At 33.2% G+C, this 15,983-nt stretch overlaps 1 protein-coding gene across 1 annotated transcript; it reads left to right on the top strand.

Annotated features, from left to right (window-relative positions):
- The first annotated feature begins 1,456 nt into the window (after positions 1–1,456).
- LOC123532134 (calcitonin gene-related peptide type 1 receptor-like) lies at positions 1,457–15,765 on the top strand. Its single transcript, XM_045313490.2, has 5 exons — positions 1,457–1,826; positions 9,256–9,373; positions 11,311–11,421; positions 12,687–12,784; positions 15,549–15,765. Exons 1-5 carry the CDS (start codon positions 1,653–1,655, stop codon positions 15,642–15,644), a joined length of 597 nt encoding a protein of 198 aa, XP_045169425.1. The 5' UTR covers positions 1,457–1,652; the 3' UTR covers positions 15,645–15,765.
- Positions 15,766–15,983: the final 218 nt, after the last annotated feature.

The raw sequence follows: 15,983 nt of genomic DNA, 5'->3' as shown, positions 1-15,983 counted from the left end.
GCCGTGTAGCAGCCGTACAATTTCCTCCCGCACTTTTACTCATTGTTAGGTTCTTTAGGTTCATATGCTCAATTTAATAGGGTTATTACAATAGCTCCATTGAGATGCTGTACTCGGCTCGAGTGGATTTTGACAGATAGAACCACATGAGTGCCGAATGCAAAATCCTAGATCTACCTACTGTTATAATAATCCTTTTATTACATACCTCCAGCTTATGTTTTTTATTTTGTTATCGAACGAAATCTTCAATCGAATCTTTATCGATGTTAAAATAGAACTCAGTAAGATACTTGTATGCGCTATTTATAGAACTGTGTCAGGTCATGAATATTAAATGAAAGTAGTCCGGCAACATACAGTACAAAAGGTGCAGTACGGATTTTTGTCTGTCTATTCATATTTGCTTGTTAAATACAAGCCGTATGTTTGACAGCATTTATATACTTTATGTATATGATAAATTTCTTTATTATAGATTTCCACTTAAGTCTATCCAAGGAAGTAGGCTTGAGGATTGTTACTCATTTCATTACTGTCTTCTCATGAACAGACTCAGTAAACAATGCACAGATTAGTTTCTAATACGAAGAGCCACGTTCCAAAAACACAGCCTCCTAAAACCATATCCGTAAAGCAGTGATTGTATTAGAGTGTACATTGCTAACATTTAAACTTAATACGTAGGCAAAGTAAAACATATAGACAACTATATCTTCTTAGATCTTATTTATATGTTTCACTGTGTTAAGTCAGGCATTTTGTAATGCTAGAGCCTATCATTTCAGCGGGAAATTATTTTATTAACACAGTTCGAAAATAAGATGTGTGAGGATGACATGCCCCAAGCACGTTTAAACCCCCACGTAACTTTATGGTCATGGTCATACTTGGATATGAAAGATCATTAGTATTGTCATCAATGACGTGACTTTGTTATTGCTGGGTACACATACTTTCAATAACAAGGCAATGCTTCGCACGCATAATGATTGCAAGTAATGAAATATAAGGAAATTTATCATGCAGATACATTCAGTTGTCTTCGTGATCCTAAAAAACCGGAACATATTTCAACACTAATTTCAAGCACATGCGTATTAATGTTAGGATTATTCTGTTTACCTTATGTCATAATGCAGAGTTAGGCAATCGGTTAAAAACATAATAGAAGCTGGATAAAGCTGTGTTCTTGTTCTGCTAAATGTAATATTTTCTGTTCAAATATTTTTGACTGAAAATTTCAGAATATGTCATTTCAACATTAGCTAGCCTAATAAAACGTAGTATTTTGTTAAAGCACTAAATAATAAATACGAATTGTTTTTTTTTTCCGTATTTCATACTAGAATCAGGTCACTTCGCCTTCTGAATTATCACGGAATGTTTATGCTTCTTTAAACTTTATTTGATCGAACGAAAACTTTTACTTAATAGGACCACGTTGTTAATGCTGAGTTCGTCGCCGCGATGCCATTATTTTGCTTATATCTATAATGTATCTCAATTACCAGCAGCTGAAAGTTTGGTATTAGTAGACTTGACACATTGTTGAGCGTGCACACAGACATAAAGGCGTTCAAAGCGATTGTTTAATAAAGGACTTCGTTAGTTCAACCATCGTGATAAATTATTGCTGGCTGTTAATTAAAATGGACGGAGTATGCAGGGACAGTTTTGGATTGTTGAATAATTCTATTTTTAATGTTTGGACATGTTCATTGTGTTATATGTATTTATTTCCAACAGAAAAATTAAAATTCAATTTTAACAGAATATCGCCCGGCTTAATAGATGTAGATGTACGAAATGCTTCGGATTTAAAGGTTTGTTATTGCTATGAATTGTCTTCCACATTTGACAGTGATTTTACAGCTGTTGAAAAGTGTATTTACAATTCAAAATGAGCCGTGCCATGAGAAAACCAACATAGTGGGTTTGCGACCAGCATGGATCCAGACCAGCCTGCGCATCCGCGCAGTCTGGTCAGGATCCATGCTGTTCGCTTTCAAAGCCTATTGCAATTAGAGAAACTGTTAGTGAACAGCATGGATCCTGACCAGACTGCGCGGATGCGCAGGCTGGTCTGGTTCCATGCTGGTCGCAAACCCACTATGTTGGTTTTCTCATGGCACGGCTCAAATATGCGTCCATACAAAGTCTCCATATTAAGCCTACAATGTATTTCAGTATCACAATAAAAACGATCACTTGATTGCATTTAAACTTTAAAACGTTAGGAAATGGTTTTTATAAAGTAGCAAATACCTGATTATTTTAAATTCATATGTTTGATTTTTGGATCGTTGTTGCATTTCATGAGTTATATACGAGCAGTTCAATCATTTTTGCATCGATTTCAAAAAAAAAAAGAAGGTCTATTTTATACAAATTTTTACGAAAATCTTATTATTATTTACAGTTTATATTGTTGCATTCACAAATGTGCATAGCTTTATTAATGATAGATGTTTAAATACCACGAGGATTCAAGATATTATCATATGTTAGCGGATACGATTCCTTTTTACCAGTTTTAACTTTTGTTTCCTTCTCTTTTTTTTTTGCGGGTAAGACATTGTGAGCAAAGTTCTTGTATATATTTATCCTTTGAAACGGTTGCTTTTTGGCATAGTTCTATAGGTTAACTGAGATTAAATTGGTTTAATTAATTTAAAATGACAGAATATAATGAAAAAGGATCATTTTCTTCCAAATCAGATCTTAAAATACCATAATCGTATGCTTGACAATTTGTTACTAAATGTGAATTCCAAACTACAAATATATGTAATAGTACCAAACATTTGTGAAACATCTTAGTTTAATTAACATTTGAATTATTGTTCTTTCGTCAATATCATTTCAGTGAAAAATAAATTCCAAGTACAATTATTTGAAAGCAAACAAAATATTATAGATACTTGGTTTGAAAGACTTTCTCGATACCATTAATTGTTATTCAATTTTGGTTGTTCTTGTTTTTTAAGAATTCACAGTTTTATCATAAATCTTAATAGTATTTGTTTCATTCATTATTATAATTATACTTTATAATTAGTTATCATTATGTACTTATCAACGTATGTTTTATCTACATATTGCGATTAATAAATGTTACAAATTGCCTACCTGCATGACAAAAACAGGGAAGACATACTTTTAAAGTTATGTAATGGACATCTTTCAACAGGATGTTTTATTTTTGGAAATTCACTTCAATGCAGAAAGTCCTCATCAGATGCATTTAACCTTACTCAGGATATAAACGAAATGTGTATCTCAAGCTAGATTCTTAATCTGATGCAATTAGCTAAATATAACCGCCTCGATAACCTAGTGGTAGAGCGTCCGCTTCGAGTGCGGGAGGTCGTGGTTTCGATCCCCGGCCGCGTCATACCAAAGACGTGAAAAATGGAACCAGTGGCTCCCTTGCTTGGCGCTCAGCATTAAAAGGGCAGAAACTGGCCTCTTCTCTCATACCCTCGTGGCGATGGATTCCATCAGGAATGAGGTGTCGAGAGTGATTAACATAAGTTGTAGAACTTCCTTCACAATCGATCTAAAATAAATTATGTATAAACTAATCTTATGCAATACATTAACGGTTGATTATACACATTTATTCTTAGCTATTAGTTACATGAATTTGAACTTTTTCAAATCTAATGTAAAATACTGTAGTACTGTTAATATACATAAATATGCTTATTCTATGTTCACATGAGTTATATGTAATTGAGTTTTGGGTGTTGTATGCCTTTAAATCTCTCTATTTGTCTCAAAAGCTAAAATGTCAGGTCCTTTCAGCAAGAGTGACTGTAGGTAAGGTTACATTTAGCAATTCCCCTTAAGCTTCTCAAACAAAGCTGGATCTAGATAGTAAATTTCCTGAATATAAGGACATTGATTCATGTCTAGTTAAAACGGAAGTCAATGTAATTAACAATTGTGATGTGCTTTGAAAAGGACCAAAATGGTATTAACAGAGGAACTAGAATTAATAGCATGTCTTCAATAAGGTGCTGTGACAGATATATCAGTAGTATATTCAGTATTTTGCGCAAAAATAAAAATGTGGCGACGACTATTCTCACCTTGGAACAACTAATATCCACTCTAACATGTAACATTTGTACTTCCCGGGCGCCAGTACTTCTAAAGATAATACCCGTCTAAGCGATTACACAGTACTGAATATTAGTATTAGTCCTAACTGGAAATCAAAGCCGAATTCAATTCTACTGACTGCTGCGACGCTAAACGTGAAAACATTGTTAGAAATAGTTTTATAATCAAGTGACATACGAAAGTTTCTATGTGTTTTTAAAAATATTTAACCAATGTTCATAACATTAAAATAGTTAAAAACGGTTTTAATTATGACGATTCTAATTTTAGAAAATTTTGTCATAGCAAAACTTAAAGAAATATGACATGACATTGCAGAATTTGTTTCATCTTTCTATATATTGCCTGCAAAAGGAATGAGTTACACAAATAAAAAGCTATAATTCTACGTATACATATGCTCAGAAATAAATTAAAACAGCAGTTAGCTGCTGTTGTGAGAACAGGAAAATAATTTTCATGTCTAATGCAATGTTTTCAATACATGTTATATTTTTTCTAAAATTGACCATAACTGAAAACCAAATCATTCCTTTTTTAAAAAAAACAGATTTGTAACTGTGATCAGTTTAGACAGCTTCGCTTTTTGTAAGGATTGTAGAAAAAAAAAATAAGGTCACTTTTCCAAAAAGTGGCGCGGCAAACAAATAAGCTATTGTATGTGATTGTACATATATATCTCTTACATGATTGAATATTATTTTCCTTATTGAATTGCAATTTGTGATCTGAGCGAATGTTCAGAGGTAACAAGAGGAAAGCCGCCAAGCTTTGTGATTTGTCTTAAACCGATATCTAATATTGTTTGACAAATTGGCAATTGTGTCCACATCGTTCGCTTTTATTGCCTGAAAAAAGTAGATTCGTTTACCGCATGCTACATTGCGGAGACAGTTTTAGTTAAAACAAAAAAAAAAAATATTCATCGAAACACACATTGACCGTCGGACTTGATTTGGAGTTCTTACGTTCTTTGCATGTGGCTTGTACTGTTGTTGTTAGTTTTCTGAGATAGTACGTAATTCAGTTAAACTTATGTTGCGTTTGACATGCTTGCAGTTGTTCAGAGTAATTCAACATATGATAACTATAATTCTTTTATATTTAGATACTGAATTACCATTATTTGCATGTGTCGCTTCCGTAAATAGTATAAGTATTATTTTCCTGAATTTGTTGTAGGCAATTGATAAAGACAAGAAAAGGGTTGTCAAGTTCTTAAAGATAAAGTGTTTCTTTAAAGAAACATTGAGTACAAATATAGAGATAACGCATGTTTTTATTAAGTTATAATAGAATCCTGTAGGATTTGTTAGTAACCAAGCCATTCATTGCAAAGCTATTAACTTATCTAAAGGGTTAAAGCTTGGTTATAGCTTAGAGAATAAATATATTGTCCATCAACGTCGTTACATGTTAATTGAATGAGCGGGAATGTCACCAATATTAAATCACGTTGACGTCATATTCGTTTTCGGGCACAAATGCGTTTACGCTACCCTTCAGAAAGCGCAAATGTAAACAGGTGTTTTAGCAGCGTATAGAATATCTCTTTCGAAGCACATTTATTCTCCTGGTTACCACGCACTCTTAAAACGGCAACAGCGGCACTTTTATGCAAAAATATTGTAAAGTGAATAAAAACATTATCCAAATCAAAACAGTTTTTAACTTTATAAATCAGGTTTAATGAATAATTGAATGTTTAAAAACAGTGATGTCGTATGTAGAATTATTACCATAGCAGTTTCTATAAATAGAAAAAGATTGCTTTTTTGTTAAACGTTTAGATATTTTTGAGCTAATGAATAGATTATGAGAATTGACGTCATGACTTTACGTTCAGTGACCATGCAAAATTTGTAGCTTCAAAATTTTGAGCATTTGCTTATTTGAACTAGCTTCAAACTGTCATTACATGCTTAGATACATCTCAATGAGGAAAAGTTTGCAGCTTTTACGTAGGCCGTTTGAAATGGCATGCGGAATGTTACAAAATTGGTGTTGATGACTAATTTTATCAGGAAAATAGGCAAGTGAAAGCTAAAACATGAAAGACATTTTTTAAATAATTGGGCTGCTTGATTTGAATAATTGTTTCCATTTCCATATGTTGGTATTTATTTACTAATTACTATACTACAATTGTCCATATTGCGGTAGTAAAGTAGTGTTATCGTGAACGTTAACGGACTTAATATTAACATGGAAATGAACATTTATGACCTATATATCTAATATCAAAATTTAAAGGATTTGACACAGCCTTACTTTAAGTACACAGTTTCTGTTTCCAAACTGTATTTGAAAACATCTATGAGAATTATAGCTGCATGATTTTTTCATGTTAAAGTTAATGAGGAGTACTGCTGTACGTTTTGTAAGACTTAGTATTGTTTTAAAGAATTGAAAAGATAATAAATGCATTATACGTTCTTGAAAAAAAACAAAATACATAGTCATTTCTATATAAAAACAAAACTGTTCAATATTTTGATGAAGATATTACCAAATAAATGCAAGTTTTAAGGTACTATAACACCCTTGTTCCCATGGTTACTCAATAAGCAGAAACGAGACGGCATAGAGTGTTTAACATTCTGCTCGTAAATCATCCCTGATTTTCCATTTAAGTCATATAGAAAATGGCACTAAGTAGTTGAAAAACAAGTCATTATCTATAGGTACTTAAAATTTAGAGGAAATTATTATCACGGAGACACGAACCCCACGATCTTTATATTTCAAGCTTATAAATATGATAATAAAATTATCACGTTCACAGACTTGTACGGATTGGACATAAACTGAGACGTTTTAGATATCAACATTTCCCTTCTTCTGTCAATATAAAATACTGTCAATATAAAATACTATTAGAGAAACATGTATATCACATCAGGATGAGATTTACCTTAAGGTACAAAGCCAAATAAACACGAGATTAATAGCCCAATTATTAAGTTTCAAGAATGATTATGAACTGTTTCGTTAAAATATTTTTATTGTAGCCTGGTAAAAAGGTGCTCTTTCAGCTGAATACGCACTGACATTTTGAAACTAAACTTGAAAATGTACGTAGATCTAATCTGATTGATCTGATTGACCTAAATAGAACAATGTAAGTACATTGCATCTTTTTATCATATCTTCAGGCGAAAACCATGTGTTTTTTTTTTCTATTTTTCATACGCATCTTATTCACCTAGAAATGTAATATGTCAGTGGATTGATTCTGTATTAGGCAAGCGGCATAAAATAGTGATCTTCAAATATAAAAACATGTAAATTAGATTACTTTAAAGATAAGCCGCAATACGTGATATAAATTTATAACTGAAACTTTTGTAATTTTTACTAGACCTGTACATTAATAGTTCGGAGACAAGACATGTATAACATTTTTTCTCCTTCTTTTTGTTTGAAGAACTAAGTTTGAAATTTTAGAGATCTGAATATCCAAATTAAATTTTATATAAAATGTTTGTTATCATACAATTATTACTTTGTTTGCTTAAACCAGCACTTGTGTTTGTTGCGCTATAAAATGTATTATTATATTAATCATCATTTTAGTTCAATATTATATAGGTAATCCTGTTTTCATATTCCTTTTCAAACGTATGTCTGTCAAGATAACTTCTACGGTTCCATGTAGCCGAGGCATTCTTTCGTTTGGCTTCCCGTCAAATGAGACAATATATCTGTAATAACCGCTTTATTTTTCGGGGGTGTTGGATTTGTTGGAAGCACTTCCCTATAACTTAAAAAATTCTGAATACATTTTAACTTAAGGGACATGTTAGACACATAATAATTTAGTATTGATTACTTTTCAAAGATCCTTATTTTAGAAGCTTAAAGCAATATATAAATTGAGCGCTTATAATACATAATTTATGAAAATCATAGATGTAAGATTTTATTATCGGATATTTTTCATCTGAAGGAAATACCATATGTAAAAATGAAATCGTCTTGACAGTGTTGTTGAAATAAATTGTATCATAACATTTCCGGTGAAATGTTTTCCTCTGGCAAAAAATAAGATGAAACAAGTTTCTTTAAAACCTTATAACTCATATATTTTTGCTAAAATGTGCCGAAGACGAAACATTAAAGGCACAATCCAGATTCTGGCTAAAAATAAGCTTTCTTGAAAATTGAAGTTTGGTGTATAATCTGGAGGCCAGTGCCTCTAAAATACATTACCTTTAAGTCTTTGAACCAGATGGCTGAATTTTGTTGAGACAGTGAAAGTAAAAAGAACAGAATCTGAGAAAAAAAGCACAATTTTAATCATTAGTTGCGTCAAATGCAGCGATGTATGGTGTATACGATCTTTAAATGAGCCGCTCCATGAGAAAACAAACATAGTGCGTTTGCGACCAGCATGGATCCAGACCAGGATGCGCAGGCTGGTCTGTATCCATGCTGGTCGCAAATGCACTATGTTGGTTTCCTCATGGAGTAGCTCAAATATGGTTTTACCTGCTGGACTTTCTTTTCTTATTTGTACAAGCTCGGTCCCTTCCATCAAGATATTGGCAGTAATAGAGTATGTTCAGCCAGATCAAATAATTTCATCTCTGTGTGTCCAAGTAATAAGTAATAGCAACAGAATGCAATTTGACAATAAAACACGGGGATTAAGGAGACTTGATAACTATAATGACACCTATAGTAAAAGGATTTTTGTTTTTTCTGAACACCTTTATTCCGTAAGATATCAAACGAAAAGAAGTAGTATCTACATTTTTTTCTGTGAATCTAACAAATTAAAGATTAATTTAAACTAATTACATGGTTCCGTACCTAGCTATTCAACACTTTCAAACACTTCACAAGTGATAATACATGTGACACACACTGTAATATACTGAATTATATTTTTTCTTCTTTTTTTTTTTTGCAAAGTTCATTCTATACAAAAAATATAACGATTTTCTATAATATCTGAAGAAAAGGAAAATAACAAATCATATGACTAGAATTTGATTATACGAAACAATGTCCGGAACAACTTTAAGCCTTTTTCCTTTACGAAACATTGATGTACAAATGGTTCTCATTCACCTTTCAGTTAACGTCTTTGATTACATTCCGACCTACTTATCTTTGTAGAGCACTGAGTATATCTGTGATAGCCTGGACGAATATGATTGTACCAGATGGAAAGACTGTTGTAGATCAGCCGAACAGTGTTGCCAGCATCAGCGGGACACACCTTTTCCAACTAAAAGTAAGATAAGCAATACGTTATGGCATATACAATAATCTGTATCATTTTAGCATATATCTGCATATGATCACCAAATAAATATCGTGAAAATTAAAAAAAAAAAAAAAAAAAAAAAAAGTTCAAGAAAATTAAATATTTTTTGCAGAAAACATAAGTAACGTTTTGTGACTTAATAAATTTTCGCGACTTCGAGAAATCATCTGATATCTTCTGGACTTTGAAAAATTGTGTCCACCACGGCATAATGACAACCTGGTAAATTTACTAAGTCGAAATTTCAAGTTACTAAGGTGAAACTTCGTGTTGCATATCTCGTAATTTCGAGTAACTAAGTCGAAATTTCTAGTTACTAAGTCAAAATTTCGAGTTGCATATCTCGAAATACTGAGTTAGTAACTCGAAATTTCGAGTTAATAAGTCGAAATATCGAGATATTTAAATCGAAATTTCAAGCTAATAACACGAAATTTTGACTTCGTATCTTGCGCTTTTATCTGTAAAATGTGAACGTCTGTCCGTCTGTTAAAAGTCAAAAATGTAGTGGACGACTTCTGACTCTTCGAGGTGGAATAATCTATATACAATATACACATCCATATATGTTACCCAACATGTAGCTATAGGCGACTTAAATATAAACTACCATACATCAATGTATGACCTACACATACACCGTAGCCTCTTGAGCTACTCCAGATTTCAAACTGTATCCAGGACACATACCTTCATTTACATGTAAAGTATGTTCACGTGGTAGGGGCTCGAACTAGGTAGAATACCTTCCAGATATGGTCGAAATAGTGCAATATTTCAAATTTGAATACTTCCCAGTCACCTTCTATGATCTCTCCTCAAAATCTAGATCTATCCAGGTTCCAAAGTTTGATCAGACTAATTGCTACACGTTCATGTAGGCTATGTCTATATTTCCTTGACATATGGGCTCAAACTAGGTCGAAAACCTTCCAGACTTAAATATGGTTTAAATAGTGATATTTATATGAGCAAACGCAGCCCGGTCATCTTAAACATATGACCATGTAGGTCTACCGGATGGATACACCAGGTACCTAATTTGGCCAGGACCTATACATCAACGTTATCTATTGAAGTTAGTAACTCGAACTTTCGAGATACTTAACTCGAAATTTCGAGCTACTTAGTCGAAATTTCTAGCTAATATCTCGAAAGGTTGAGTTACGTATACTAAGTTGAAATTTCGTGTTACTAACTAGAAATTTCGACTTAGTAACTAGAAATTTCGACTTAGTAACTCGAAATTTCGAGATACGTAACTCGAAATTTCAATCAACTTAGTAACTCGAAATGTCGACTTAATAACTCCAAATATCGAGATAAATGACTCAAAATTTCGAGATATTAACTCAAAATTTCGGGTTAATGAATAACATACATTTGACACTAATGCTCTTCTGTAAAAAAAGATTTTTACCTAATCCAAAAATTAAGGTATTTAATTTTCGCTAATTTGCTTTAATTTTCACGAAATTTTACCGGTTACCATATGCAGAAATAGGTCAGAGTATTGCCAATTAACTGGTCAAAATAAAAACCAGAATTACTTTATAGCAGTTAATACATTGTATATGCATATTGAGTAAATGCAGATAGCAAAAATTATTACTTTGTCTTGTTCTATCTTTTAATGTTTTCTTAAATGTCCTTGTGGCTCAAATATAACAGGGCATTGCGAGTTAAGCCTGGATATATTCATTAAATAAGATTTCGATACTATATTGTATTGATGGACTTGTTAATAACTTAGATTTCTGCCTTTTCATGTACATGCACTCTGCTGTTACATTCACGTGATTCTGTTTACACACTTAGAGTATGTCGTCAGTTATCAGTTATACATTTGTGTCATGGCAGCAGTTTTGTTTTTCACTTCATTTTGATATAAATTTTTCACCTAGAAAAAGTCTGTCCTCGCACTTGGGATGGCTACAGCTGTTTTGAGGATACCTATCCGGGAGATACCGCGAAGATTTCGTGTCCAAGCTACATGAAATATGGAGATCTGCGAGGTTTGATTGTTTTGTTTTTTTTAAATTTATTTTAGCTTTTTATTTTTGCATGAAGAGAATTTCATTTTTACACAGAAACTATCTGCAAAGTAAAATAGTGTCTCCATCAGCATAAATAAATAATTTATAGAGCAAATTTTCATTTGTGTCTGCAATGTAATGGCTGAAGATATGCTGGATTATGCAAAGTAGAGGGGACAAATCATAGAAACATAAAGAACGTTATTGCAAAAACGATAAACGATAAGCTATAGAGTGATTCAGTCTCTCTCGCATTTCCATAAAAAAAACACTGAACGACTGGCTGAGTACAAAAAATGCTAAAAACATGTCAAACTTGTACAGTCATATGGTGCTTTTGAAAGACATATATGACCTATATATTTCTAACGATTTAGACAGTAGAATTAAGGACGTGAATGTTTTTTACTGCTACACAGCCATTCAGTCAGTGTATAAGTCGAGGACAGGACGAATGACCACATTAAGATATGTTAATGGCTCTTTAGATGAAGTATTTGTCATTGGATGAATATGTATGAAGTATTTGTCATTGGATGAGTATGAAATAACATGTGTTCATTCTTAGAGCTCGTACTGTTTACTTTAAAAGATATTAAGATTATAATTTGAAAATAAAAGTTTAGTTTATGCTTATAAGCTTGATTGTGATGAAAGCTTCAAGCTTATTTAAACCACTCCCGTGTCCTCTTCCTGTAAAAACTAGTACTGGTGTCTATGAGAAGTGATTGTCGTGGTTCCAGTGGGTTTTTTAATAAACATGTATTACTGATGCAGATGTATTGACAAACGTGCTACTTAGCCATCTGCACTATTTCTTTTATCTTAGAATATTAGTCAGCAGCTTAGAAGTTTCTATAACAACAACGTTTAGGTTAGATGCGTTTGTTATTTTCACAAGAAGTTCTGTAGATGTACTAATGCACGAAACCCGTCAATATATCATAAGCATTACAGAACACATGGACGAATGTGTATGGATTTTTTTCAAATAAGGGACAATACCTCTGTTCGTTACTTCCTATTTGACAATATTTTGTACATGACAAAGTGTAAGCATACATGCAGAATGCACTATTTTTATACATGCAAATACTCATTTTTTCCTATATTAAAAACGACAAAAAAAAAAACTGATCACAGCTTACACAATTTGCTAATACACGTGTAAGAATTAACATACTAACCATCTTTAAATACATAACATTAGAAAATATGATAACAGATATTTTGTATCTTATTAGGTCATGTTGAGAAATCTTGTACAGAAAATGGGACGTGGCTGTCACATCCTTACACTGGGAAGCAATGGACAAATTACACGGGGTGTGTAACAATAAAGGTATAACTTTGTATTTTAATATATATGTCTAGCCTAAAATCATGATAGATAACATATGTGATTTTAACTTATATTTTCAAGTAGTTTTCGAACATGTGACCGTTTTATACACAAATACTTATATTTTATTGAACCTAAAGAGATATCGGTGCAATGAGTTATTCAACTCGGTATTGATAACAAAAAGAAGACACAAGCAGCACAAATAGAATTAGACACGGGAAACAATGATCAGTTTTCACGTGTATTCCAAGACTTAAGTTGGTGGACTCTGCAGTCAAATAAAACTAACTACTCGGATACTAGTGCTCCATTTCTAGATTTACATCTCTCTACGACAATTTTCATACATACAAAATGTATGACAAGAGGGATGATTTGAATTTTAGTATGGTAAACTTCCCCCATTACGGATGGAGATGTACCCTAAACTACATCTTATGGGATATCTATTTCTCAGTTAGTTCGGTTTGCAAATGCGTGTAGCGGATTTCAATGAACGTTAATCAATATATTAAAAATAAGCTTCTTCAACAGTGCTACCGTTATTGTAAATTACGTGAATACTTCGCTAAACATTACTATTGTAATTAAGATTTAGTTATAAAATACAGTAAATACACTTCTTTGAGAAGGTATATCAAAACCCGTTTTTATGAGGGTGTGGGTTTACAAACTTCCTAAGATTTTGTGTCATCTACTTAGTAAAGTCATTAAACGTTTTATTAAAAGAGGTTATGACCCAGCTGTATTGCGACCCACCGCATGTTTGGTATTCAGCCCTTTTACAGTTGGACGCTACCTGCGTCAAAGAACAGGTAGAGGACTCTATGGTAGGTAGTTCTTCAATCCCATCAGGACTGAGCTATTTCTATTTTAATCTCTGTCTTCTGGCCCAAATTTCACGAGAACACTTAAGAAATTACTTAGTTAAGTATGTTATTTTAAAATAATGCTGTTGCTTAAGTTATTGTTATTTAACTATGGTTAGTAGTATTTGTTTGCAGTACTTATTTCAGTCCCGCTCCTGTTTAAGGGCAATATAACGAACTTAAGTATTTGCTTAAGATTATTTTTTTTATTACTTCGCTTTCTGTACAATTCAGAATTTTTGTGTTTTGGTCTATGAAATAGTCCTTTACGGTTCTGATACAGATGAATGAATAAACACTGAAGACGTGTAAAGGGCAAAAATAACAGACTTAGCTAAGTATCTACTTCAGTTTTTTCGTGAAATTGCGGCCTGGTCTGTTTCGCCGGGCCCTTAAGGGTGTTTCCCCTGTTGCTTTGTCTTCTGCAAAGGTATTGAGTACATGTGTTTTAGGTTCTTAAGGATTGCATTCATGTACATATGAGCCGTGCCATGGGAAAACCAACATAGTGGCTTTGCGACCAGCATGGATCCAGACCAGCCTGCGCATCCGCGCAGTCTGGTCAGGATCCATGCTGTTCGCTAACAGTTTCTCCAATTCCAATAGGCTTTAAAAGCGAACAGCATGGAGCCTGACCAGACTGCGCGGATGCGCAGGCTGGTCTGGATCCATGCTGGTCGCAAACCCACTATGTTGGTTTTCTCATGGCACGGCTCATATATACAAGAGCATTTTTTGTGTTGTACATTACTAGTACATGCCCTCTGTTGCCTTTGCGTATGTTAGGATTTCACCTGGCGGGATAACTTTATTTACACTTTCCCGTGACTTTGGAACATAGTGGCGTAAGAGTGAAGTTAGGTGCACCATAAACCGGTTTAAGCTCTCAAGTGGTTGTTTTGCAACTCACCGTTCCAAGGCGGTGCCCCACAGTGTTCCTTTGTTTGTCTGTTTTGTCCTTGTGTGTTGTGTGTGTGTGTGTGTGTGTGTGTGTGTTTGTGTTTATGTGTGCGTGCGTATGCGTGTGCGTTCTGGGGTAACATTTGGAGAGGCTGCGTTTTTAGAACGTGGGTTTCCCTGTTGGATATCCATCCTTGTTTTTAAGTGAATTGCTTTTTATATCGGTTTTAGATATACTGAGGGAGTGACAGGTTTATGGTTGTGGTTTATGTGGACAGACTAAATATACTTTGATTTTTTTCTTTCAATATTTCAGTGTTTTCAACGCGACGTCATTTGTTGGATGCCTATCGATGTATACTGCTGCTTGTTTTACAGTGTTAAGCATAGTCGTATAAGTAGAATTTTTAAGTATATTGCTTTCTATATTCTAGGGTATTATTAGGGGATGGTTTGTTGGCAATGTCTAGATGAAATTTAAATATATTGCTTTCTGTATTTCAGGTAAATAGCCAGGTGGTGTGAAATGTATATGGAACAACTTTTTAGTTTTAAATATATTGCCTCCGTGGTATTAGCCTGTCGGTATTTGTTGAATGGCTTCTTACGTCTAAGATACATCGCTTTAATATATTGCTTCTATGTGTAAAAACTTCATTTATGTCTAACATAATATTGCTTTCTGTATTTCAGTTTAAAAGCGGGTGTGATATAGATTACGTGAAAGTACTACATAGGTCTAATATTTATTGCTTCCTGAAATCCACAGTATTAGCGAAGTGCTATGTGTTGCAAAGCGTCTTATGTCTAAAATGCATTACCTTTTGTATTTCAGGGTAAATGAGGAATGGCTATATAAGTCTAAAATATATTATTTCCTGTATTTTGGAGTATGACCTTGATAGAATATGCAGGATTACTTATTCTAAAACATTAGTGTATTCTCGATAAAGGCTGCTTAACTCTAAAGCATACTGATTCCTATTTTTCAGAGCATCAGCGGGGTGGTTAACGCAGAAGTGTCAGCAAATGCCTTCAGTCTTCTGCTTCTTGTTCCGTCTGTGGCAATTTCCCTGACATTCAGGTAAACAATAAAACATGAAGCGGTGCAATATACTGTAATTCGTGTTGAGAACAATTAACTGTGCTAAATTTCATTTATGACCCTCATTTGAAGAAACAAGACATGAAATACTATTGTTTATTGATTGTTGTTGTTTATTTGTCAAAACAGTAAGTTCTGCTTTACAAAATGATTCCCACAATTATCAAAACAATAGGTAAAAGATCAAATACGTCTGAATCTAATAAACAGTGGCGGTTTCTTTAGAAATGGCACGAACAAATTGAAGTTGACAGTATACAAAACGTATAAAAGTAAAGAAATTAAATCAACATTAGATGTAGAGGTTTGAGATTAGGAAATA

Source organism: Mercenaria mercenaria, chromosome 11, assembly GCF_021730395.1.
Source record: "Mercenaria mercenaria strain notata chromosome 11, MADL_Memer_1, whole genome shotgun sequence".
NCBI lineage: Eukaryota > Metazoa > Mollusca > Bivalvia > Venerida > Veneridae > Mercenaria > Mercenaria mercenaria.
This window is presented reverse-complemented; position numbering and strand designations above follow the sequence as displayed.

What these genes read in the sequence shown, in the direction of transcription:
- LOC123532134 (XM_045313490.2), top strand. Translation starts at nt 1,653, where the DNA reads ATGGACGGAGTATGCAGGGACAGTTTTGGATTGTTGAATAATTCTATT. An exon ending in GAAATGCTTCGGATTTAAAG is followed by an intron (nt 1,827 to 9,255) that starts GTTTGTTATTGC and finishes TTATCTTTGTAG; the next exon opens with AGCACTGAGTATATCTGTGA. An exon ending in CACACCTTTTCCAACTAAAA is followed by an intron (nt 9,374 to 11,310) that starts GTAAGATAAGCA and finishes TTTTTCACCTAG; the next exon opens with AAAAAGTCTGTCCTCGCACT.